The 27,694-nt window shown below is 44.6% G+C and overlaps 1 protein-coding gene across 2 annotated transcripts in view; it reads left to right on the top strand.

Moving 5' to 3' along the window:
- Positions 1 to 26,722, top strand: part of PRICKLE2 (prickle homolog 2 (Drosophila)) — a 159,547-nt gene extending 132,825 nt beyond the window's left edge. For both annotated transcript variants that reach the window (XM_008587688.1, XM_008587687.1), the window contains exon 8: positions 23,275 to 26,722. In XM_008587688.1, coding sequence (XP_008585910.1) covers positions 23,275 to 24,149 — 875 coding nt within the window. In that variant the 3' untranslated portion in view covers positions 24,150 to 26,722. The remainder of the gene's footprint in view (positions 1 to 23,274) is intronic.
- The last annotated feature ends 972 nt before the right edge of the window (positions 26,723 to 27,694 follow it).

Below are 27,694 nucleotides of genomic sequence, written 5' to 3'. Positions count from 1 at the left end.
AGGGGATTCCACTGGAAATCATCAGTCCCCATCAAAGTCTGAATCTTAGATTCTGAATCGAATCTGAGGAGGACATGATGTGATGTGAAGGGGCCTCCCCAGCTGGGCATGTCAGAGCCCCTCAACGGCTGAAAGAGCCCTATGGCTTCTTGGTCTGACCCTCAGTGTAGCACACATTTGGGGTTGGTGATGAAGGATCAAACTGACCTGGTTGGAATCTCACCAGTTCTCTAGCCATGTGACCTCCGTCAAGTGGCCTGAATCTCTCATCCCTGAGCTTCCCAAGTAAGTGCAGTTCTGCCCCATGGGGTGATGTGCATGAAGCTCTTCGTTGCCTGCTTGGCACATGGCACACTCAATATTTGAGAGTTATTATTACTCTTATTATTAGGTACCCCAGAGTGTCAACCTCCTTCCACCTTCTCTTAACTCTGTCTCAGCCCATTGCTTATGGATCAGGGAGAAAGAAGATTGAATGGAACTCAGGAATCAATATAATAGAAAGGGATAGAAGGTAAGGGCTGGAATCAACGGATGAGTATGAGGTTTGGCAATTCTGTAGATGTCAGTGATCCAGACCCACCTGTGCAGACCCCCACAACTGGGGAGCTCTTTCTTGCTTGGATTTTCAGGAATGCTTACAGCCGGAAAGATGAGCCCTTTCTCCCTGAATCTGATTTCCAACCTGTCTGAGCGCAAAGAGGCTACCAGAATCTGTGGCCTAATTATGCCTGTGTAATGCCTACTAACACTAATGGAGCCCAGCCTCCCCGAGTCAGCTCTTGAGCTCAGCTTCCTGCTCAGGTTCCTTCTCCCCCCAGTATCAATTAACTTCTCAGAGAATTCCCATTTGCCACAGCTTAGGGAAGTTAATTTGTTCTCTGCCTCTGTGGATGAGAAACTGGCCCAGCTTTGGGCCAAGAGGGGAAGACAATGGGGACAGGACAGATGAAGGATCAAACTGACCTGGTTGGAATCTCACCAGTTCTCTAGCCATGTGACCTCCGTCAAGTGGCCTGAATCTCTCATCCCTGAGCTTCCCAAGTAAGTGCAGTTCTGCCCCATGGGGTGATGTGCATGAAGCTCTTCGTTGCCTGCTTGGCACATGGCACACTCAATATTTGAGAGTTATTATTACTCTTATTATTAGGTACCCCAGAGTGTCAACCTCCTTCCACCTTCTCTTAACTCTGTCTCAGCCCATTGCTTATGGATCAGGGAGAAAGAAGATTGAATGGAACTCAGGAATCAATATAATAGAAAGGGATAGAAGGTAAGGGCTGGAATCAACGGATGAGTATGAGGTTTGGCAATTCTGTAGATGTCAGTGATCCAGACCCACCTGTGCAGACCCCCACAACTGGGGAGCTCTTTCTTGCTTGGATTTTCAGGAATGCTTAATGAGTATGAGGTTTGGCAATTCTGTAGATGTCAGTGATCCAGACCCACCTGTGCAGACCCCACAACTGGGGAGCTCTTTCTCGCTTGGATTTTCAGGAATGCTTGGAATGCTTACAGCCGGAAAGATGAGCCCTTTCTCCCTGAATCTGATTTCCAACCTGTCTGAGCGCAAAGAGGCTACCAGAATCTGTGGCCTAATTATGCCTGTGTAATGCCTACTAACACTAATGGAGCCCAGCCTCCCCGAGTCAGCTCTTGAGCTCAGCTTCCTGCTCAGGTTCCTTCTCCCCCCAGTATCAATTAACTTCTCAGAGAATTCCCATTTGCCACAGCTTAGGGAAGTTAATTTGTTCTCTGCCTCTGTGGATGAGAAACTGGCCCAGCTTTGGGCCAAGAGGGGAAGACAATGGGGACAGGACAACAATGGAAGATTTCCAGTGTGATCATTATCAGCATCAGAAACAAGCCAAGCCAGGCCCTTGGCTGTGGATGAGTTTCAAGCTCTGGCCCCTCTGCTGGGAGAGGAGTTCCAGCCTGGCTTGTGCATCTCATCAAGCTCCTTTTGATGGAACCCAAGTCTCCCCAAACCTAAGTGAACCATGACCCATAGATGGCCAGGCTGTCACCTGGATATCACCCTGTGTGACTCTCTTTCTACTCAGGAGTTAGGAATGCCCAAGAAGCAGATGATTTCCTCTGTTACTTTCTTCCCTGTGAAGTTGTTTATTGTGGGGCATTTAGGGGTAGGGGCATCCGGCTGACACACCTTTATCTGACAATATTGGATGGAACTTCTCAGATCCAAGAACATATTTTATTCCAGCTCTCCTCTGAGCCCCAGGAGAGCTGCAAAAGGAGGATTTTAAACCCTCTTAGTGGGTTCATAGAGCCCCATCCCCATTCCCACCCCTACCCTCATTGTTTTGCAGCAGCTGAACTCAAAGTCCTCGGGGAGCATCGAGTTGTATCATTCACTCTCAACCCAGCCCCTAATATTTTGTACCTCAAGTGAAGAAACTACATGCAATGGTGCATCCTTCCACACAGCATCTCCCGAAAATATGTCTGTCATATGCTGGGTGTCTAGAGGTAGCTGTGCTGGTGGGTCAGTCCCACCCACCTACCCTCAGTCCCAACAACTCTGTTTTATCTGTTTTCTATACCAGAGTTGGATACAAGATTTTTTTTGGAAACAAAAAGAATAAGAAAGATATCTTTAAAATCTTGATTCTGAATTGTTTTATATTCATTTATTCAACAGATATTTATTGAGTGCCTACCATGTGTCAAGCACTCTGCTAGTTGCCAAGTACGCACTGGTGAATAAATCAGACCCAGTCCCTGTGTGGATCAGGGCCCCAGCAGGAAACAGATGGCACACTCAAGGGGTAATTAAAGAAAGTCTGACGAGGGAGAGGCCACTGGATAGGAACTAAGGCCTTAGGGGTAGAGATGTAGCCAAGCTGCAGCCTGGAAGAAATGAGCCAGAGCAATAAATACGTTGATCTCTCTCACCTCTGCCCTCTAATCTCCCAGTGGTCAAACCCAACTAGAAACCAGAGATCGAGAGAGCCTGTGATGCAGCTTTTAGGGCAGAGCAGGGTGGAGAATGGTTTATAGTCTAGCAGGGAATATACAAACACACAGAGAAGGACACATTGTGATACATGCAAAGAAAGAAATGAACGGGAAGAGAATAGAGAATATTGAGGATTACCTACATAAAAAGGATGGTCAAGGTGAAGTGATGTGTAAGCTGAGACTTGGATAAGAAGGACTTGGCCTCCAAAGGAAAAGGGGAGTTGTATGCAAAGGCCCTGAGGCAAGAGAGAACTTGCCCAGTCCCAGGAGCTTAAAGGAGGCCAGTGTAATGAGCTATATTTGGAGTGGTGAAACACTCACATTTTATCACTGGCTCAAATTCAGCCTGCTGGTATCCCTCTGAGAGCACTGCCCTGGTCCCCTTTTTTAGTGGGGTGTCTTAAAGTAGAAAAAGTCAGACGACATGCACAAGGGCTTGAGAATGGAAATTCAAGTCTACAAAAAGTAGTAGGTCAGAAATATGTGTATTGGGAAGTAAGAAGGCAGAGAACTTGCCATCTAAAATGGAAAGAAGAAAAAAATACCAGTGAACTGTTTCTGTTGATCTTTCTATTGCTATAGCTTATTTTTCCTTTCAGGGCTGATTTCGGCCTTGGTTAAATCCTGGATTTTATATACTGTACATAGTACATTTGAATTTTATCCCAGGTATCCTGCCTTAGCCAAGCAACTAATATATAAATCTGATTAAAGCAAAAGGCTTTCCTTAAGTAAACAGTAAGCCTTGAAGATATATGGCTAAACAGAAGTATGATTCACAAATTTCCTTATTTTTCTTGCACAAATTGACCAGTATTGGCTATGGCAGTCCAACTCCAGGACTCTTTGAATATATCCATTGGTACCTAAGAAGGAACACTGAGCAGTTGTCCTTTTTCCCAGATGGATGTTGCCTTAGTCACAAAAGTCACCTTTCTTTCAAAGGTCTGGATCCTTCCACCTTTCCTCCAAATTCTTTCCTAAGGTTGAGGTCCAAACGTTCAGCAAGAAGATTTTACATTATTGGGGGGAAATCATAATAAGACATTATCATCCTAGAATCTCATCACTTGTGATGAAACAGGAGATGAGACCAATGGAGTTGACAGTCGAGGGCAAATTCAGGGACTGGTGACAAAAGCTCGACCTGACAGATCTCCAGAACCATCACCTGTCTGAGGCCCATGGTTGCCATCTGCTCTGTTCTGGTTAACATGAGAAAGGGAGCCAATGTCACAAGAGAATTCCTACCTCAGCCTCAAAAGACTTAGAGTGAATGCTTAACTCTTACTCTAAAGAGTCACCAGGTCTTCTCCATTTCTTTTAAGAGAGAGTTTGATTGGGCACCCACTAGAAAGATGTAAGGTAGATGCTAAAATATTCAGGCACTGGTTCTCAATCTTGGCCATACATGGAATCATTTGGGGAATTTAAAAATATATATACCAATGCCTGGATCCCACCCCCAAGATTCCAATTTAACTGGTCTGGTGTTTAGCCTGAGCCAGGGACTATTTTTAAACTCCCCTATAGTTCTACCAGGCAGACAAGATTGAGAACCACCGTATCAAAGCAAATCCACAGTCTCCATCAGGTGCCTATGTTTCTAGCTTCTGGGATAATTTGTGGGTAGTTCTGCTTCTAACACCCTACTTTGGTTCTCTCTGAATTAGCACACATTCTTAGTGGAGGGAGCTCACTTATGAGCATACAAAATGCTCTCTAGTAACACCTTTGCTCTACCAAATCCTACCTAAAGCATGAAATTGCAAAGGGTACAGCATTACATTGCCATTAAGGTGATGGTCCTGAGAGTCAGGTAGACCCTGTTCAACCCTCGGCTCTGTCCTTTACCAGCTCTATGACCTTGGGCAAGTTATCTAAATTCTTTGAGCCTGAATTTCCTCACCTATAAAAATTTTCATAGGGTTAAATGAGAAAACACTTAATACAATGCATAGGTCACAGTAAACACTCAAAAACATTTATTGTTTTTATCATCAACAAAGATATGGAATACTGTCAACACACCCAGATTTTGATGTTATTATAGGTAAGGACTGAAGTGGCAAAGTCAAATAAACTAAAATAAACAACCACCACAATGATAGTAATTATCTCCATCTTGGAGATGAGGGAATGAAGGGTCAAAGTGTTTAGGGTCACACAGCTAGTGAATAGGTGCATGGGGATTAAAGCAGTTGGGCCAGTCTACACTTTCAGCCACTAATCTGTATTTCCCTCCATAAAATAAAAGCTCTCGAAGAAGGAGGGAGCTCTTGGTGACATCAGCCATTCATTAGTCTTGGCTTGACACAAAGCTGAAGTCGTTCTCTGATGGGAAGGGTTCTCCAGAGACATCAGCAGATGAAATCAAATTGGGCTGGGTCTGCTGACTGCCACAGGCACCTCGAAAAATCATGTCTCCCTCTTCATTGTTTGCTTCCCTTCCTTAAGGCTGTCCAGCCCATGTGGCACCCCCAGCAGCCAGTCGCTCCACCCAAACAACTTTGGCAGCTGCCCTGGCAAGATTAGCCTCCCCAGCTGGATGGTTCCCCCCGCCCCATTCTTCCTTCTGCTTGTCACCTTCTGTCGCTCTAGTAGGAGCAAGATCCTGTGCAGTTCTGCTTTCGACAGCAGTGGTTCGGATGAGGGTTTCTCAAGCCTTTTTTTTAAAATGAGGCATGCTTTCTTTTTAACAAACTAAACATGAGATGCACACACCCCCGTCCCTCCCAAGTTCCTGATTCTCTGCACTCCCACTCTCTCGTCCAGAGACTATCCTCTGTCCATCCCCAAGGCAACAAAGATCTACTGTCATAAATAGAGCTCACAGCTGTGAAGCCTTTTATGTGGAACACAGTGTTAACTACTAAGGTATAATTATCTTGGTTAATCTTTATAATGATGCTGTAAGGCATACATATCACATTATTTCCATTTTACAGATAAGGAAACCAAGACATGGAGGTGCTGAGTAACATGTTCAGGATCACAACTCGGCAAGTGGTTCAAACCAGGAGTCCCAACACTTAACCCCATGGTTCTCAACCATGGTGATTTTACCCCCCAGGAAACATTTGACTATGTCAGGAGACATATTGGTTGTCACAAGACAGGGTAGCTTGCTACTGGCATCTAGTGGGCAGAGGCCAGGGCTGCTGATAAACATCCTAACGTGTGCAGGGCAGCCCCACAGCAAAGAATTAACCAGCCCAAATGTCAGTAGTGCCCAGGTTGAAAAACCCTGCCATAGGCAGCCCCACAGCAAAGAATTAACCAGCCCAAATGTCAGTAGTGCCCAGGTTGAAAAACCCTGCCATAGCCCCCTAAACTACTAAGCTACCTTTCTGGAGGGATTTGTATTGTGAAAATAATGATTATTTTTTTTCTTTCAAAATATAACATAGTATTGTAATATTGAACATGCTTTTTAAAGTGCCCGTGCCCTCCCCTTACTCTACAATTCTCCCCCGGTCAGAAGAAACACAGTCATTCCACTCCCCACTTTGAGAATCCCTGGTTTGGACATTATCAAGATCACTATATTGTGTTAGCAGCAAACACTGAATCTGTTTTCAGAAGTTTCTTTTTGCCTGTGGAGAAGTTTAGTTCCATGCTGCACCAGCTGCAGGAATTGAGTTGCTCTAGGTGTGGGTAAAGCAGGTGGGTGCTGTCAGATCACGCCAGCCCTTCCTGCCCCTGGAGTGGTTTTTCTCCTCCTACTGCTCCTCTCCCACCACCACCAGCTGCAGGAATTGAGTTGCTCTAGGTGTGGGTAAAGCAGGTGGGTGCTGTCAGATCACACCAGCCCTTCCTGCCCCTGGAGTGGTTTTTCTCCTCCTACTGCTCCTCTCCCACCACCAATGCCACCTCCTTGCTTTAAGGCTGGGAACTCTGTCCTGGGAGCAGTCCCACCTGCTGGAAAGGGCAGTGGAAAGAAAAGAAACAGAACTCTTTTAATCATATAAAACATGAGGAAAGCATCTGGCTACTTGACCTCATCTGTTCACTTAATCTATCCCACTCGACCCCCATTCCCTTGTTGAGGTGCCAGTTTATTCCATGCCTGGTGCCTCTTCGTGTAGGAGAACTCAAAGACAGGCAGCTGAGCCTGTTTGGTTGGGAGACCCAAAATCACAAAATGGGACCAAGAAAGAGAAAACAGGTCAGGATTCCAGGTTTGCACCAAGGCCTGGCGTAGCTCAACAAGCAGGAAGAGGAGCCAGATGGCACCACAGACTGGCAACTCAGCTCCCCAGGAAGGGCACAGGCTGCTGTGAGCTGGGTGCTTGGTACAATCCTGCTTTGGGGCCTGGGAGGCAGGAGAGTTCTGCAGCTGAGAGCTTCAGCCTTTGGTTAGGCTAACAGGATTTGAATATGCCCTGTGTGATCTGGGTGGCCCCCAACCTCTCTGAGCCTCAGATTCCTCTCTTGAAGAACGAGTAACAAGACTCACTTTTAGGGGGGTTGTAAGCATCAAATGAGGTTGGGTATGTAAAATTGCTCAGCACCATGCCTTGCCCATGGAAAATATGCACAGTAGTACCTCTTGTTAAATACCAATGAAGAAAAACTTACAGAGGACGGCCTTGGCTGAAGGGTCAGGGAGTATGTGTGAACAACGGTGGTGGTACCAGTAGTAGTGGTAGCGATGGCATTAGTTATTGGGTAGTTACGATGGGATGGGGGCTATCCCTAGGGCATTATGTTGTGGGTTATCTCCTGTGTAAGGGTGGGTTCCTATTCTCTAATGCAATCCCCTGCAAGCTGCTCCTCTGACCTCTTCCCTGCCATGTTTTCTCTATAACGCTTAGCACCATTAGACTTAGTGTATACAGTCAGTTCACGTTTGTAGATTCAACCTACCACGACTGAAAATATTTTTTTAAAAAAATCGTGCCTGTACTGAACATGTACAGACCTTTCTCTCATCATTATTACCTACATAATACAGCATAACATCTGTTTACATAGGATCTACATTGTATTAGGTATTATAAGTAGTCTGGAGATAATTTAAAGTTTATGGGAGGGTACGCGTAGGTTATATGCAAATACTAGCCCATTTTATATCACGGACTTGAGCATCTGTGGGTTTCGATATCCACAAGAAGTTCTGGAACCAATCCCCATACAGATACTGAGGAACAACTATATTTACTTACTTTGTTTATTGTCTCTCTCCCCTGCTGGGATGCAAGCTTCTCCAGGGCAGGGACATTCATCTGCTTTTGTTTCACTGTTGTTGCTCCAGCAGCTGGAGCACTGTCTGACACGTACCTAGGCATTTGGTAAATCTGACACCCGGTAGGTCTTCATGAACTATTCGTTGAACTTATGAGCCCCCATTTTGCAGAGGATAAAACAGAGGCTAAGACAGTTAAAAAATCTGCCCGAGATCACATGGCTAATGAGAGGCAGCCTGCTCCAGAACCCTTAGCCTCTGCAGTAAGCATCATTGAATTGTGTTGTTTGGCCAACAGCGGTGACCACAAGTAAACGTCCTCACGGCTCCTGCTTACGGCCTGCTGCAGAGGTAGCGGGGCCTTCCTTTGGGTTCAGAGCTTTGAGGTAGAGCTGTGGGCAGAGATGGGATGGCTTGGAATGCCTACCAGATCTGAAACCACCTGCCCTGGTTTCTCATAACCTCCCCATGAGCTTCAGGTATTTTCAGTTTTGAATAACTTAGCACAAGATTTGGGGAGGAATTTATTTTCTTTGTGGCACCTCACGGTATTCCAGAAATGATAGACCTTGTGCTAAACATCCTTTTCCCAGATTCAGTGTCAGCCCCAGAGAAGGCTTCCAGTTCTCTTGAGAACTAGGTCAAGGAGAAAAGGGGTGGGCCTCCAAGCTTTTTAAATGTAATTTTATTGTTTTCTCTAAAACAAACAAAAATCATTTTTAAAAAATTACAAGGCTACAGAAATATATACTGTATCAGTTGAAATTGTCCCATAATTTCCCTTCCCCCACAAACTATTCCTTTGGTATTTGTCTCTGGGTGTACACAGATAGTAATATAAGTTTTTTTAAAAAAGAATCACCATAATATCTTGCAATTTGTTTTTTCATTTAACAGTATACTTTGTTCACCTTTACTTGTATTTTTGTGCTTGTTCAGATCGTTTCATAGCATAAATTCCTAGAAATAGGATTACTGGATCAAGGGTATACATGTTGTAACTTTATATAGAAAAGACCAAATTGTCCTCCAAAAGGCTGGGCCAATTACACTCCCATCCAAAGAGTAGGGGCTCTGAGTTGGTGCTTGACAAAACCAAATTCTGCTTAGGGACGGGGGCTGTACAGCATGCCCACAGTGATCACTCACATGCTCTGATATTTTGGGGGTTTAAGTACTTACAGAGCACAGAACAGCTCTGATGGCCCAGGAGTTGGAGGCAGACCCAGCGAAGTCCCTCTCTCTCTACCATGCCTCTAGCATCCTGCTGGGTTTCTTGGGTGCCAGCCATCTGAACAGGTTCCAGGGAAGCTGGGTCGCCATCCACCCTGACTGGGTTGGCCCAGGGACCACACGTAGTGACAGGAGCTGGGGAATTAAGTCATCAGTCTTCACCAGCCAAGATCTGGCAGAAGGAGTAACACAGATTGTCCTAGAAATCCTGGATCTGACAGAGACCCAGGGCTTGGCAGGTCACAGAATCCTCACACCTTGCTTGGCACTGGTGAAGCAGAGTTACATAAGGGGCAGCTTTTCAGACTCTGAATTCCAAGGTCACCCACAAGTAAGTGAGCGGAGCTGGTGCTGGGGACCTGATTATTTATCCACATCCACATGACTTCAAAGCAGTGGTTTTGGATCTCTAAAAGCATCAAAATTGAAGAACTTGTTGAAAATGCAGATTCTTGAGCCCAGCTCCCAGAAGTTCTGATTCAGTAGGTCTGGGACAGGCCTGCATTTGAACGAGCACCCCAGGTGATTCTGACATACAGGAGCTGCCAAGACTACACCCTGAGCCTTGGCCTTTGGGCATGAATTTTGGAGAGCAAAGTGCAGACGAGCAGGTTCCACATCCACTTGAGATCTGGTGATAGGCTGGCTTCTCTTTCTCTCTTCTTTGCTTTCAGTCCTCTACTCCACTCCCCCCAAAATGTTTGCTGATTGTCTAGGAACCTCCTACATGTTTTCAATTCTGACCTCTCTGGCAGAACCCCCATAATTCTCCTTTCACCCCTTTATCAAAACTTACTCTGCAGATGCCATTCCCTCAGGGATCATGCTCTGCAAAGATACCACTAATCCATACTGATCTGGTAACAGGTAAGAGCTGGCTTACTTGTGGAATCAAAATCACAGACTCTCAGCTGGGAAAAGCTTAGAGATCCCCCAGTAGAGGAAGCCAAAGCTCAGAGGGAGAATTGATTTATTCAGGATCTCACTGGTATTTTGCAGCAGAATGTCCTGCTTTCCAAGCCAGTCACTTTTTCCACTACCCTAGTAAGCACACTTTATTGTAAATATAAAGCACATGGAATTTCACAAATGAAAATCAAAGGTTGGACTAAGGTGAAGGGAGAGGGATCTTTCCGACCAGGGGGAGGCAAGTGAGGCTCCCCCCGGGGCTACATAGTTTAAAGGCATGCCAAAAAACTCTGTGATCAAGATAGGGAATATTTTAATGCAATATTTTAAGAATCAAAATTCATGCAAAAAAAAAATCCATGATTGACAACATATTTCATTTGTAAATAAAAACTGGATTTGTTTTATCTGATCAAGATAGGGAATATTTTAATGCAATATTTTAAGAATCAAAATTCATGCAAAAAAAAATCCATGATTGACAAAATATTTCATTTGTAAATAAAAACTGGATTTGTTTTATCGATTTTTCCTTTTGCCTTAGTCTTCAATTTAGCTTGGCGCAGTGCAGTTACAGTAACTGGGACAGAAATTATAAGCAGATGTTTGAATTTTAACAGGAACCAATGCTGGTAAATCAGTATTTTCCAAAATACTGGTGTCAGGGTTAAGCAGGGTGAGGAAGGGGTTCTGTTTTCAAAGTATGGAAAACAGTCCATTTTCTATCTTCTTTCCAAAGATTCCTACTGCATTTGAGCCAGTACTTGAGAAGTCCTGTAGAAATTCCCAAAGTAAAATTGCCAACACAAGCCTTTTTTTGCATAATCCAGAGGATACTTTAGAAAGGCTTCCTTAACTCACATGCTGAATCAGTGTGGAGGTTTGCAAGGTGGGAGGAGAGAGATTTGAGGGCCCTTGAGGCCCCTCCAGGCTCTCAGCTCCCACCAGGTAAGCAGCTGCTTATTCCATCTGTACAGAGGGTGAGCCTAGCCAAGCCCCAGCTGCTTCAGGAAGCAGGCGAGGGCACGGCTGGCTAAGACTAGGAGCGGAGACCAAGAGCAGGGAAGGAAGTTTCCATGGCCTAGTTCGACGTCTTTCTGCTCTCCAAGAACCCAGTCTTGACTTTGTTGGTCTCATGGCAAAGGAGGGATTGTGGCTTGGTGGCAGCTTCACTCTGGAAATACAGATAGAAAATACAGAGGAAAATACAGATAGAGCAAGGCGACGCTTTCTCTCACTGTTTTGGAGCTTCCCTTGCCAGAAGCCTGGGAGCGTTACATGCTCAGATACAGCCCCCTTGTTGGTCTGTGGTATACACCTTCCTGGATATATTATGACACACAAGGGCTCCCAGGCTCTCTTTCCAAACTCATGACATAAAGGAAAGCATCCAGACCCTTGCTGTTCCAAATGTGGTCTGTGGACCAACAACGGGCTGGTATGTTGCAGTGGTTGGTGATAAGTTATGCATATTCACATTTTAAATCATTATGAGTACATTCTTGCCTTTCTTGGTGGTAATTTTTAATAAACACTTTATAGATGGATAACAAACAGAAATATGCCTAAACCATAAGTTGCAGCTCAGGGGGCCGGCCCGGTGGCGCACTGCTACAGTGCGCCGCTTGGGAGCACGGCGGCGCTCCCGCCGAGGGTTCGGATCCCACATACAGACCGGTTCCCGCTCATTGGCTGAGCAAGGTGCGGGCGCGGCACCGAGGGGTGCGATCCCGTTGCCAGTCCCGGTCCGGTACAGGCGCGACACTGAGGGTTGCGATCCGTTGCCGGACATGAAAAAAAAAGGAAGGCGCGACACTGAGGGTTGCGATCCGTTGCCGGACACGAAAAAAAAAAAAGACAAAAAAAAAGGAAAAAAAAAAAATAAGTTGCAGCTCAGTGAATTATTACACTCATAGTACCATGTCCCAGGTCAAGCAGTAGACCATGATCAGTGCCCCAGAAACTCCCTCGTGTCCCCTCTCTCTCACTGTCCCCCTCCTCTCCAAAACGAGCACTCTTCTGACATTTAACAGCATGGATTGGTTTGGGGTAGTTTTTAATTTTATATAAATGGAATCATACCATACATATTTTTTATGTCTGGCATCTTTCACTTATATTTGTGAGATTCACCCATGCCATTACCTGGAGCAGTAACTCATATTTAAGCAAGAGAAAACTATACATTAATGAGAAGGAATTTTTTTTTTAATTGCTGCCGCTGGTTAGAAGCTGGGTTGTGTCAGAGGATCTCTGCCTCCTGTCGCTCCCATCTCTGACTGCTAGCACCCTGGCCACGTTCTTCTTACTCTTTCTATCACAATAATAAAAGGCAGAGAGCAGAGTTCTGAAGTAGCTGCTGTGTGACCTTGAGCCCAACTCTACTACCCACTGGAAAGAAGGGCATAACAGTGCCTAGCAATTTCATATATGACAACATGCGTAAAAATGCTTTAAAAGTGACACATAAGGGGTGAAGGACAAGAAGATTGTACATTTCATCTGATGTCACTGGGCCAGCACTAACCACTCTGTGTGTTCACCCTTAATACCTTTGCCTTTAGATTGCACGATTACTGTCATTTCACAGATGAGGGGACTGAGGCACAGAGCAGCCCAGGGTCTGGCCTGAGGAGGCACAGCTCTAAGGGACAGAGTGGAAGGTGAACTCCAAGGCCAACGCACTTCACCACTCCCCTGTGCTGCCTCTCAGAGGCTTTTATTAATTTCACCCGCAGCCCATGAAGGGCAACCTCAAAACTCAGAGAGGCCTAGGAAGGACTCCTCCTGGCTCCTGTCTACCTCCCCAGCCTCGTCCCTGCTACTGTCCTTGTTTACAGTGCTGCAGTCACTGTGCCCTTCTGCCACTTCTTAGAGCACGTGAAGCTTTCTCTGGTACAAAATGTTCTTGCTGGCTCCACCTAGAATGCTCTTCCCTGCCCTTGGCTTGGCTGGCTCCTTCTCATCCTGGAGGTCTCATTATCGCCAGCCTGTTCTTTGCCAACACTGCTTAAGTAGGTCCAATCTTTTATTCCCTATCAGAGCATTCGTTTCATTCCCTGCCTAGTGATTGTTACTTGTAATGGTGGTATTGCTATGCTGATTTAGTTATATTTTCTCTGTACAGTGTAATATCCTTGTGAGGTGTTAAAGGGCCTGGTTCACAGTTGTACTCACAGTGCCTGATAATGGCAGGGCTTTGTCAAAAATCTTTGAAGAAACTAAATGGGTCTCTGGGTCCTTAATTGCCCACTTTCTACCATGAGGGAGTTATTTAGCTTCTGCACTGTGTAGTCAAGTGTTTCCTGAGCAAATACTCCAGTGTGGTCTGCCTGTTGACTTGGGCTAATGGATTCTAGAAACGAGCCTGGGTCAGTGTAAGCCCAGAGCAAACTCCGGCAAACAATCTTCAACTGGTTTGAATTTTTTGCACATCATTTCAATTAGAAATAGGTTTTGTGGCAACACAACCAGAATACCCCACAGAGCTGAGTAGCAGAAGTTAAAAATTAACTCCACATGTTCCCAAAAGATGTCCTTTCTTGGTTTCCTCCTTCACTTTTACTAGTCCCTCTTTATAGGCCGACCGGCTTATCAGGAAGTTAGTAGGATGAGCAAGTCAGGGGATAGAAGGTAGAAAACCTCCAGTCTAAACCTGAGCTTTGGTCAGGCTTGTCCTTGTAAGTGTCCTGGGTCTGTAGAGAAGAGATTTTAGTCCTATTGTAACACTTGACACCTTGCAACTGCTCTGGTTCAAAGGCAAGTCCCTAGAATGAGTGCTGCTAAAAATAAACAAAGCCTCTATTGTTGGGAAAACCAAAATCAGTCATGACCCTCTTTGGGGCCAGCTGGTTGTAAAGAGGCTGTTCTTAAGTTTGGGCCAGTCTCCCAGAGTGGTCAGGGAGGGGGAGACCGCCCTCCCCTGAGCTGGGGAGGCAGGCCAAGGCTGGGGGGCGGGGGTGTGAAGTCTGAAGAACACACACACTCCCCATCCCCCACCCCCACCCCCTGCAGCAGCTGCCAGAGGAAATTATTCCACCGTCTGCCAGCACTTTCCCTGGTACCACAGAAGCAGATGGCAGACGTGTAACTGCGAGCCAACAATGACCTGCTGCTCACTTGGGACCCACTACACAGGCCAGTGACCAGAGTAAGAAAGTAAGAAAAATGCATCAAGGACTCAGGGTTTCAGAAGGTTCAGATGGGCGAGGGAAAGAACACAGTGGAGGCCTGAACCCCAGAGAACTCTTGAGCCCACTAAAGGATAGACAGGTGAGTTTGCTGAGAAGAGTTTAGAGAGAAAACAACTTGGCAGTTCCCCGATTTTGGAGACATGCCACACCCAACCTAGTGGAGCGTGTTCATCTTTCTCTAGAAAGGGGGAGCGTCAACCCCTGTAGGGATCAGGCTCGTATGTGCAGATGGGGTGAAGCAGGTTTCACCCAGGGCCACTGTGAGATGGGCAGGAATAGGGTTCACCTGAGCTGTTTTCAAGCTGCAGCTCCAAGACTACGTCTGTTAGAGCAGTGGTTCTCAAGTGGGGCAGTCTTACCCCCAGGGACATTTGGCAGTGTCTGGAGGCATTTTGGATTGTACAACCAGAGGAGGGTTACTACTGGGATCTACTGGGTGGAGGCCAGAGATGTTCCTAAACATTCTACAATGCACAGGACAGCCCCTATGACAAAGAATTATCAGACCTAAGATGTTGATAGTACTGACGTTGAGAAGCCTGAATTGGAGTCTCTGCAGGTACAAGGGCCTGGTTTCCTGGAGAAGAAGCACTTTTAGTTGCAAAGAAAATTGTCCTGGGAACTCTGTCAACTTGAATAGTGTTCTTCTAACTCTCATGGGCACAGGAATCACCAGGGGATCTTGTGCAAATGCAGATTCGGATTCTGCAAGTCTGGTTAGGGCCTGAGAGTCTGAAATTCTAACCAGGTTTCAGGAAATGCCATTGCTGCTAGTCTGCAGATGACACTTGGAGTAGCAGGGGATTTTGAGTGTATTCATTTTCTCTCCTGCTCCCTCTCCTTGCATCCCCACCCCCTAGCCTTCCCTGTCATACTGTGTTTGAACCATTCCATGCCCTGTCACCAAGAAACATGTGTGGTGTTTAAACTCCACTGCCCAGATGACAGTTTCTCTCCACCTGTTGCCATTTTCAAGTTCAGGGTGTTGATGAAATCAATTGACTTAGTTGAAAAAAAACATCTCAGGGGACCTGATCAAACTAGCCACACACACTTCAAACAAACAAACAAGCTTGTACCTCAAGGCATTTTTCACATGGTCTTTCACTTAAACTATGTAGAGCCCGTGACTTTGGGGATGCTCACGCTTGCTAAAGCAGAGGTTGACAATCTGTTTCTCTAAAGGGTCAGGAAGTAAATATTTTAGGCTTTGCAGGTCATACAGTCTCTCTCACAACTACTCTGGAAATCAGCCATGGGCAATATGCAAATATATAGAAGTGGTTTTGTTCAATAAACCTCATTTACAAAAAAAATGGGCAGTGGGCTGGATTTGGCCCGCAGGCCATAGTTTGCAAACTCCTGTTCTAAACAATTCCAATTTCTTTATATGTCTGCCCTCGGGCCATAGTTTGTAGACCTCTGTTTTAAACAATTCCTGTTTCTTCACATCTCTGCCTCAGCAACAACAAAACATCATATAGGGAGAACCTTAGTGAAAGGGATCTAAATCATCAGCATGAGTTGTAAATGTCTGGAGGGCTAGGGTAAGTAGATAGTATTTCTTTTACTGCCCAGAAATGTGAAATGTGAATGCATCTTTTAAGTTGGCAGAAACACAGCTCTCTGTCTCCGGGTGCTTTTTTTTTTTTTTTTTTTTTTTTTTTTGAGGAGTGGGACAAGACAGAACAATAAGTAAGGAACAGAAAGATGTGCCAAAGGGCTACCGTTCAATTTAAGTCTATGTTTTCTTCTTTCTGGACTTGAGTGCATACCTTCAGCCCTGAGAATTAATAGGGGAGGGGAACACAGCCAAGATGGCCTTTCTCTTCCACCAGACCCAGAGCATTCTTTGAAGGGCATTGATTGTGTTGCACTTGCCCATTTCTACAAGACCTCCTATTTGTAGCGAGAAGGACATTGCACGTACAGAAATACTCGTGTCAATTAAAATGCCCCAGCTGCACCTTCATGTTGACAGTTTAAGCATGGAGAACTGCCAGCTGAATTCAATAATGACCTCTCCTTGTTGGAGCAAGACCCAAGGGTCCTCAGGGAAACCTGCACCCCTGCGGTGCATGGACATTTGTGTAACTCCCATCTCCACTGACCCCTGGGATAAGGATAAATCAAAACTTTAACTCCACAGTCACTGTCTAGCACCTCTCACAAAGCCTACGTTATTTGGAGAGGAAAAAATCCTTTCTATTAGTAAAGCAGAGTTCCACTTGAGAGGAAAATGACTTGGCATCTATGTCTCCCGGCCTTTGGGTGGGAGTCTTCTGTCAGGTCCTCCAGAGTGCCTTAGGGCACTGATAATGCCAGTTCTGAATGTAGGGTCAGACTATGCGCTGCAGCCAGAGCTCTCCAGAAAATTGAGTTTGCGGTCCCTGCCTCCCCCACCACATGTATGTTGTGCACACCCACACACCCATATGCACATACACCCATACCGTGGCTTAGACAGCAAGAAAAGTGCATTTACTGCAGGAGAGCGGAGGGACATTTTGGAGCCCCGTTTGGTTGGACTGTATTGATTTGCAGTATTTTGACACTGAGTCTTGTTCACAGTGACTCAGTTGAATTTGAGTCAAATGGAATAAGGAACTGAACTTCATCTGCATAGAGAAGAAATCCCCAGCTGCAGTTTGGAAGCACATGATTTATAACAGTGACTGATATTCAAGAACATATCACTATATATTGGGCCCTCTGAGGGTCACATTTCTTGGATTCATTCATTCATGTAATCATGCATTCAACAAGTACATGTTTGCCTCTAAAGTTGGCTGGTATAAAATTCTTGTGGCATGCTTTCTTTCATTGGGGACTTTTAGGTATTGCTCACTTTCTTCCAGCACACTAAATACCAGGTACTGAGATTGCAGCTAGCAAACAGGAGCACTGTTCCTACCCTCTTGGAGCTAATTGTCTAGCCAAAAAGACAGAGGTGAAACAAAAACTACAAAAATTTATTACAGTTGCAAAAAGACAGAGGTGAAACAAAAACTACAAAAATTTATTACAGTTGCAATGAGTCGTAAAAAGGAAAAGTATATTTTTTTCTCATCGTATCGTCCCTACAGCTTTAATACTTATCCATTTTACTGATGCAGCTTAAAAGGTTTAAAAATTGCTTCAAGTCACCCAACCAGGAAGTGGCTCTCCAGTTCTGTCCATAGTTGGAGAGAATGGAGTGTTTCTCAAGTTGGAGCACGAGCTGTGATAATACACTTTCATCTTGGGGACGTGGGAGCTGCTAATTTAAACAGATCTTCAGAGTTGTGATTAATAACGTGAAAACATTTTTGCAGTTCAGTGAGCTAATTATAAACCACACTTTCTTTGACTTTAAAATTAAAGAAGCCCCACTTGGTGGGCCATGTAATGAACCAGCTAGACAGTGAGATTAGCAGGTGCGATCATAATATTTTGTTCCTGATGTTTGGAATCCCACCCATCTGAACTACAGCCCTGGTCCACTCCAGCTCAAGGGGTGATTGCCTTTTCCAAGCTGTGGGTAGCATGAAGATTCATTTCCCTTTACTTTACAAATACTTATTGAGCACCAACAGGGTGCCAGGCACTGCTAGTTCTGTGAGTGCAGTCAACAGGGGGACAGGATCATAAGTTACAAACTTACCCCTGAACTTAAGAAAATAAGTCAGAGTGAGTGGCTTAAAAAAGGGTCAGGTGCAAGAGTTGACTGGTTGACCAGGGGACAACTAATTTTGCTACTTTAGAAGGTGTGGTCAGGGTAGGCACCACTGAAGATGTGACAGCTACGTGAGAACTTTAATGAACAGAAGAAATCAGCCATGCACAGGAGAGAGTTTCCAACGGGGGCTGGAGTGAGTTTGTTGGTGTGTTTGAAGGAGGAGGAATGTAAGCATGGCTGAAGCAGAGTAGACAAGGAGGAACATTTAATTGATGATCTTGGTGAGAGAGGAAGGAGCCAAGTCACGTAGGGCCTTGAGGTCTGCATAAGGACTCTGGACTTTGCCAATAATGAAATTAATTATAGAACCACCCTCTTTAGAGGCAAGTACACAATTATTGCTCATCTTAGGGCAACATTGTCCTTTCTGTTCATGTCCTGCGTGCAAGACCATGGAGGAAAATCCGAGTTAATGTATCAGAAGAGAGACATTTCTCTGCTCTGGAGTGAGCGTGCAGCATTTCCAACCCCATCCACACATCCCCAGGGGAATAGTTTACATTTAGGTAAAATTAATAGTAGGCATTGGGCTTGAGCGACAGGGCCCTCCTGCTCTTGCCAGAGCACTTTTTCTCTTTGCAGCGGTGGTTAAGGGTATCCTGAGGCTTCCTGGGGTGCAGAGGCTTAATGCAAGAGGACAGCAGACCCCCCAGCAGAGTGGAAGCAGCTCTTCCTCACGTTTATGTTCACATGGAAATATGAATCTGTTCACACACAGGATGTTCTTGGAAATGCTTTGCCATAGGGCTTATAAAAGACAGGCTCAGGAAAACATAATGTTTGGGAATTTATAGTATTTGCTAGATTATTTATGCTTACCCTAACTGCACTCGAGAGCTTGGGTAGAAAGCCCTGCAAAGATTATTGCATTCACCTATATAGCTTTTGTTTCTAGATGTGATTTTGCAGATTTTATTTTTTTCCTTCCTTACTGGAGTTCATCCACTCGGACTGCTCATTCATCATCTGAGGTTGATATCCTGTGCTCTCCCTGTTCAGATTGAAGAGGCTCTGGAAGTGATTAGACTGTAGTAAATCAGCTTTTATGATTTTTACATCAGAGCTAAGCAACAAGGAAAGCAGGAGTTGGAGAAACCAACTCCTCTTGCCCTGACAATTATCCCGGTAATGAAATTAAAAAAAAAAAAAAATACTAGAGAGTACTACAAGTGCATTTTGCAGAATAATTTCTCCATAGGCATATCCAACGTTAAAATTAGCTATTTAACAAACATTTGTTTTATTTTTACACCATTTTATTGAGGTTTGATTTACATAAAGTAAAGCAAACAAATATTAAATCTGCACCTCAGTGAGTTTTTACATGCGTATATTCTTTTATAACCACCTCCCAGATCTAGCTATAGAACAATTTCAGTGCCCTAGAAGCTTCTCTCATGCCCCCTCTCACTAACCTGACCTCTGTCACCATAGCCTTAGCCTGTTCTTGAACTTCCAATAAATGGAATCACAAATACATACCCTTTTTGTGTCTCTTAGCATTTTCTGTGAGATCTCTCCATGTTATTGGGTAATTCATTATTATTGTGTTGTCTTCCATTATATCAGAGTTTCTCAACTGTGGCACTGTTGACATTTGGACTGGATAATTCTGGGGGCGGGGTGGTGGGTTGGCCTGTGCATTGTAGGATGTCTAGCAGTATCTCTGGCCTCTACCTACTAGATGCCAGTAATGCCCCTCCCCTTCAAGTGTGATAACCAAAAATGTCTCCAGATATTTCTAAATTTCCCCTAGAATTGAAAATCATTGTTTCACATGGATACACTGCAATTTTAAAGAAACTTTTTATTTGGAAATCATTTCAAACTTACTGAAAATATGTAAAAGTGGAACAAACAACACATGTAATATATTATGTAGATTCACCTGTTGCTAATGTTTTGCCCTATTTCTTTTCCTGTGTACATATACACATGTGCACATGCACACAATTTATTTCTCAACCATTTGAGAGCAAGTTGCTTTCATCTTGGCCATTTATCACCATATATGTCCATATGTATTTCCCAGGAGTAAGGATCTTCTCCAACATTATTACAATCCTCAATTAACCACAGTAAACTCAGGATAATACTTTTATCCATTGCCCATGTTCCAATTTTTTTTTCAGTTGACCAAAAATTATCTTTTATAGCCTTTATTTTTCCCACAGAGCAGGTACCAGTCCAGGATCAGGTATTGTATGTAGCTGTCATGTTTCCTTAGTACCCTTTATTCTAGAACATTCCCTCACCCTTTTTGTTTTGTTTTGTTTTGTTTTGTTATAATACCAAGTTTTTTTTTTAAGACTCCGGTCCCTTTTTTTTACCTTAATAGAATGTTCCTCCTTTTGGGATTTGTGTAATGTTTCTTCCTGTATACATTTAGAATGTGCATTCTCAGCAGGAATAGTACAGAAGTGACAGTGTGTCCTTCTTAGGACATCCTACCTGGAGGCATACAATGTCCTCGTTGGTGATGTTAAGTTTGATCTCCAGGTCAAGGTGTTGTCTGATTTCACTATAGTATAGCTACTAATTCTTCCCTTACAACTAATAAGCAACATGTAGGGAAACACTTTAAGATTCTGCTCTATCGGGCCGGCCCGGTGGCGCACTGCTACAGTGCGCTGCTTGGAAGCGCGGTGGCGCTCCCACCGAGGGTTCGGATCCCATATACAGACCGGTTCCCGCTCACTGGCTGAGCGAGGTGCGGGTGCGACACGGAGGGTTGCGATCCCATTGCCGGTCCCGGTCCAGGTCCAGTACGGGCGCGACACTGAGGGTTGCAATCCGTTGCCGGACACGAAAAAAAAAAAAAAAAAAAAAAAAAAAAAAGATTCTGCTCTATCATCAGTTTTTACCTCCTAAATTTAGCATACTTTTTGATTCTTGCATGAAGCACTCTTTACCTCCAATGGTTGCAAAATGATTTTCCAGATGCAGCCGTCCCTTCCTCCACATGCACCCACTCTGCTGACAGCAGTTGGCATTCTACTGTACACAGAGCCATCTCTCTCCCCTCATTTATTTTTTTATTCACGTTTCTCTCTGTTATCAGTATGGACTTATGAATTCCTAGTTGTTTCAACAGTTTACAAATCATTACTACCTTAAATATTTTAATGCTCAAGCTGTTTGGATTTGGCTAGTGAGAGCCCCTGTGTTCTTCTTTTGACAAACCCCCATCACATTTTATTTTTAGTAATTCCCTACTTTCTGGCATCACAACATGTTCCAGATTCATCTTTTACTTTTCTTTCCTCTATCCTGGATTGGCCATTTCTACAAAGAGCCCTAGTTCCTTTTAGCGGGGAATGGTAGAAAATAGCACCATTTATTTATCTATTTTTTCAGTTAATTGACATTTGAGTTGTTTCCAGTTCTGGGCTATTATAAGAGAAGAAAGCTTCTCTGAATACCCCTGTACATTTTTTGGACCTACTTACTAATTTCTATTGAGTACATATCAAGAGCAGTGGTGGAAAATTATAGAATCTCCACTCTTGGTTATATGCGCGACAGAAACGAGTGCATACGTCCACAAAAAATGGACAAGGATATTCAAAGCAGCTTTTATCATAATTCATGTATGTGTATACGAGAGTACTTCAAAAAGCCCGTGCAAACACGAACACCTTGAGAGATCAGAACTATAGTTACTAGAGGTGGGAAAGGGGGAAGGGAAGAGGGGTTATCAAGAAATTGGTTAATGGACACAATGATTTCATTTTTGTAATGATGAATATGCTAATTATCCTGATTTGATCATCACACGTTGTACACAGGTATTGATATCCACCTCTGTACCCACAAGTATGTATAATCAACTATGTTTCAATAATAATAAAAAGTTTGTGCAAAAATAGAATTAAAGGATAATACGAATCTTTCCATGAACCTCTCCAGTACCTTCGAATGTATGTATATGTAGTGTTAGTAGATATTGCCAAGTAGGTTTTCAAAGTGCTTGTAACATTGCTTTAGTTTTAACAGGGGAGAGAAAGTCATAGGCCCTGGTAGGAGGCAAGAATAACCAGTGGCGTGGGTGATAATGGGCCATTACAGTCCAAAGGTGTGTTGTCTGTGATCAGAAACGGCAAAATTGCTGAGTCTTTCAATGTACAATGAGTGGAAAATGCTAAGACTTTGCCACCTGGCCCATTCTGAAGTATCTCCAAAGAGAGGGCTGCTTTAAGATGAGCAAAATAATGTCAATATCTCCTACTATGTTCAAAATGGTTTTTATCTCAGGGATGCCAGGGTTCAGTTGACAGCCCTTAGGAAATGGAGATCCATTGCTAGGGGCACCTGCTGTTAAAGAGCATTAGAGTCACTGCTTTATTTTAAAAAGTACCTCCCCAGAGGATGGAAGGTGGGTTCCTGGCTGCTAGGGACCGATTTAGTGAGTGACCGAAGCAGTCACTCACTAAACAGGCTGAAAGAGTAAATATCCCTCCTAGGAAGTCATTTAGTGTCCAAGACATCTGAGATAGAGGGCTATCTGCCACTTAGGGACAGCAGGCAGAGCAGGATACTGCTGCAATCTAACAGAGAAGTGAACTGATCCAGTATCACAGAACTAGTGTGCAGTGTCGCCAGGAACTGATTGGGCATGACCCAGCCTCCATAGCTGAAAGTTCTCTCATCTAAAATATCTGTCCTACAGAGCTTATAGTGTATCATTAGAATCAAAGAGGTACCTGAAGTGCTTTGAGAAGTGAAATTCTAAACAGAGGAAACAACGTGCATGAGATACACCTTGGGCTCTTAGTAACTTTGACAAACCTTTGGAGGAATTAGTAACTAGTAAAATACATCCCCGTGGATGCATTTATAAACAAGTGCACCCACCCTCTAGGTGGACACTGCCCTGCTGTGGAGGGGGGAGAGACCTCTCACACACGCATGCCCTCTGAGAGAACCTTTGTGCGGTGCATAACTGCACAACTGCATGCAACGACCGTGGATGGATGACCAGCAGTGATAGTGACCCGCCATTGCTGCACATTTGTGTTAACCTCTGGGGTCCTCTCCTCTCTTTCCCCCAGGCCTCTCTGCTGATGGTGGTGCCAAGCGCCAGGAGCACCTCTCCCGATTTTCCATGCCCGACCTCAGCAAAGACTCTGGAATGAACGTCTCTGAGAAGCTGAGCAACATGGGCACTCTTAACTCGTCCATGCAGTTCCGCAGCGCAGAGTCGGTTCGCAGCCTGCTCTCTGCCCAGCAGTACCAGGAGATGGAGGGAAACCTCCACCAGCTGAGCAACCCCATTGGGTACAGAGACCTGCAGTCGCACGGAAGGATGCATCAGAGCTTTGATTTTGACGGGGGGATGGCAGGCAGCCAGCTGCCGGGGCAGGAGGGCGTGCGGATCCAGCCCATGAGCGAGCGCACGCGGAGAAGAACGCCCCCGCGCGACGACGGCCGCCGCTTCCGACCTCACCGCTCCCGGCGCTCCCGGCGCTCCCGCTCGGACAACGCCCTCCACCTGGCCAGCGAACGCGAGGCCATCTCGCGGTTAAAAGAGAGGCCCCCGCTGAGAGCCCGGGAGGACTATGACCAGTTCATGCGCCAGCGGAGCTTCCAGGAGAGCCTGGGCCAGGGGTCCCGCAGGGACCTGTACGGCCAGTGCCCTAGGACTGTGTCGGACCTGGCTTTGCAGAATGCCTTTGGAGAGCGATGGGGACCCTACTTCACCGAGTATGATTGGTGTTCCACCTGCTCGTCCTCTTCGGAGTCCGACAACGAGGGCTATTTCCTAGGAGAACCCATCCCCCAGCCGGCCCGCCTGAGATATGTCACAAGCGACGAGCTGCTGCACAAATACAGCTCTTATGGCATCCCCAAATCCTCCACGTTAGGTGGCAGGGGACAGTTGCACAGCAGGAAAAGACAAAAGAGCAAAAACTGTATCATTTCTTAATATGATTGGGGTCAGGGAATGGGGGAAGATGGAAACTAAGAATGTACATTCAGAAACTTGCACTGTTTTCAATTGTAAAGCGCTTTGGGGGGTGGTTGATGGGGGAGAAAAGGGAAAATGCTCTCAGCTGATGGAAGCAAGATTGCAGATGGGCTCAATAGGTAGTCACAGTTTTTGGCATGTTGAATATTATTTGCACATTTCACTTTGGAAACACAGTAGACTCTGTCGAGGCCAGGGTTGGTCACCTCCTTCCCGAGAGTTGTGTGTTAAGTTGCCATTCACAAGGTGGCAGATTGTTTCCTGCTCGCTTATATCCTCTCTGGCTCTCTTACTTTTAGGACCCTTTTTCCAGTAAGGAATTTGTTTATTAGCCAGGACTCAAAATTAAGTTATTTACATGTCCATTGTAAATGCGATGTAAATGAAAGTTCTGATAAAATATTTTTGTATTTTGTAATATCAAAGGAATTTCTATATCGTAGGACACAGTGGGGATGTGCATGTATACCCAGCATTGTCTTTGAGTAGTATTAAAAGGTGGCTCAGGACCACCTTTTTTTTTTTTTTTTCCCTATACAAATTTGTTACATGTCAGTGAGAACTTTTTTCCAAAAAGTATATTCAATTTGGCTTTTTGTGGCTGAAAAAAAAATTACTATTATACCCAAAGCATTTTGTGCTCCATTCCGTCTTAAGGAGCCATCCTTAAGTCGACTCCTACCCTCAGTAGAATTTATTTTCTACAAAGTGATAGTAATGTCTTTTAAAATTGCAAATGTAACTTTTGCCAATTAGAGAAACCAGCCAGTGTCAGTAAAGTTCCGTGAGAAATGCCATCCCTGCTGGGAACATTGAAGTTGCTTAATATTAATCTATCCCTTGGGGAAAATAAAAGTGACTGTGACTGGTGCCGTTGTGTGATGTCAGCATGACGTTGTTTTGAATGTGACATTATTTTCTGGTGCTCATGTTTCCTGGATTGTATTATCTGCTTTCCTTTATCACGGCAGACGGAACTGCTGCCTTAGTCTGACAACCGGTTGTCCTCAAAGCAAATGAACTTCAGCATTTGGAACTGAGGGATAGAAAGGTTCAGAGGGGGCCCTGGGAGTGATGGTGTGTTGCATGGAGAAGGAACAAGGTGATCTGAAAACAGAAAGCAGGTCAAGGGTAGAAGTTCAAGGGAATATAAAGGAAGGTCAAGGAAAAGAACTTCTAGAAATTAAATAGAGGAGAGGTGACAACCACCTTGAAGAGCCCCCAGTGCACATAGAAAGAATCCAGTTTAACAACCTCAGTAACCAGAATATTTGGATTACCCGGGAAGGTTGAGCTGCTAAGAGGTGTCAGTATAATGACTTTGAAAAACAGGCTTTGTAGAAAAGGGGATTTCTATTTTGAACTTTGAGGACTGTTAGACCGAAAATGAGCTCAAAAGTGAGTTTGCTTAAAGAAGACATTTAACGGTTGTGCTGTTTATAGTAAGATAAAACTTTCTACCTTGCTTCAGTTAAAAATGAAGCACTTGCTTTTTCTTTCATTTTCCTCCTGCCCTTAGTGGATTGTGGCGGTCGAAATAATCCATGGGAGGACCCACCTTTAGTGAGGTGTACTGTCGATGTAGTACATGGTGTGTCTCAGTGGCCATCTGCCATGGTGAGGTGAGCGTGGTCTCTTTTCAGTATAGTAGTTAACATTTTCTAGTATTTTTTATAGAGGGAATGTGAAAAGTGGCTTTTCAGACACCATCCCAAATGGGTCTGGGGAAAGGAAGGTTGTAAAGGACATGGTAATGGCACTTCATTCAGGATGTATTAAAGTATTTGCTTTTCAGGTATTAATATGACATTTGTCATTGTCACTGATTTTTTAAAAAGCAATGCAAATGTTGGTTGTGGCTGTTTTCCGCATGCTATCTTCATATCTAAATGCTTCACTAATTATCTGAGCCTCCAGAGAATTAACTCTATTACGTTTGTATAGTAAGTTTGTAAACTGCTTGGCAAACTGATTAAGAAATAATGTACAACACCACACTGCTAAAGTGGCAGGTTTCTGGTAGAAATGGGCGAGTCCAATTTGGAATTTTGAGTTCCTCGATCGATGTGAATAAAAAGGAATAAAAAGGCATTTTTAAAAAAAGAAAAGAAAGGGGAAAAGTAGATCACTTAACTTAGCAAACGGTTGAAAATATGTCTGTCCTCTGTGGCCTCACATCCAATGAAAGAAATTCTCTCAATAAAAGTTGCTCTCTAACTTTGTCCTTCTCAGAATACCTCTTACATTTCTCAAATAAGGCTTTACCCACCATCAGCAGAAAGAAGGTGGCCTAGAAACTGACACATAACCGGTACCCAAAGGGGTCTGGAGCCAGAAATAATTTCAGGTCTAGCTCCCCAGAGAGCATCCGGGGACTGAACTGTTCCTCAGAGTCAGACTCTCTACTAGCAAAATCACTTCCATCTGTTCCACCACTGCAGATTTCCTCTCCCCACCCCAAACACAGCCAGGCCCCGTACAGAGATGCCAATGGAGGAAGGCCACTTCCTCACAATGACGGCAGAACTTCCAAGCAAATGCCCTAGCCAGGGCAGCACGCCATTGCATTGGGAGTTCCACCTGTTTAGTGATAACTTACACGTAATATCCCAGAATCCCATTTCAGGTCTTTACCTGATTCCTCTGTCATACCCATTAGCTCTTGTTGGTCAACATTGCATTGGGAGTTCCACCTGTTTAGTGATAACTTACACGTAATATCCCAGAATCCCATTCCCCAAAATTCAAGGTATTCTTTCCTGAGGCAAGAACTTCAGGTCTTTACCTGATTCCTCTGTCATACCCATTAGCTCTTGTTGGTCAAGTTTCTCCTGTGAGTGGGGCCTGCTCTTACCTTTTCTTTTCTGAGATCATTATTTCATCTTCAATAGACTGGTTTTCAGAAGAGCAATCTTTTCCCAGTTTCCTCTCTTCTCTAATGCCGTGGTTATTTTCTGTTTCCCCTACCTTTCCTGATATTGTTCTGCTTGCCTTTAGTTAGAACCATGACTTTGGAGTTCAGTTCATTTGCTCTTGCTGCTCAGTTCAGGGCAACAGAAGTAGCTCTTTTCCCGGCCCAAGAAGTTTCAGTCATTGACAGTTTCCTGAATGGCCCTGCCAATACGTACCACCCTTACCATACTGTGAAAAGGTTTCTTAGCAGCTTGGTGGCATAGTGCAGGGCATTCGGGGGCCCTTCCTTCTGTCATATACTTCTAGGATCTGTAGCAAGTGTGAAGGAGTGGGAAACCAGAACTACGCTTCCTGGTTTCTCCCATGTGCGTAGAAGTCTTGTGTCGCTTGCTTGACACCTTCTCCCCACATTCACTTTTATTTTGCAGTCCTTCCTTTCTGCTCCCAACCAACTGAGCAAACAAGCATTTCTGTATTTCTAACACAGGACCTGGAGGCAGTACTTTCTCCTCCTCTTTTCCTGTAGGATGCTCCCACCCTGTAACAAGACTGTGTTTTCTTCTACTGTAGCAGCTTTCTGCTTCTTGGGC

This window comes from Galeopterus variegatus, unplaced genomic scaffold (genome assembly GCF_000696425.1).
Source record: "Galeopterus variegatus unplaced genomic scaffold, G_variegatus-3.0.2 Scaffold4498, whole genome shotgun sequence".
Classification (NCBI taxonomy): domain Eukaryota; kingdom Metazoa; phylum Chordata; class Mammalia; order Dermoptera; family Cynocephalidae; genus Galeopterus; species Galeopterus variegatus.
This window is presented reverse-complemented; position numbering and strand designations above follow the sequence as displayed.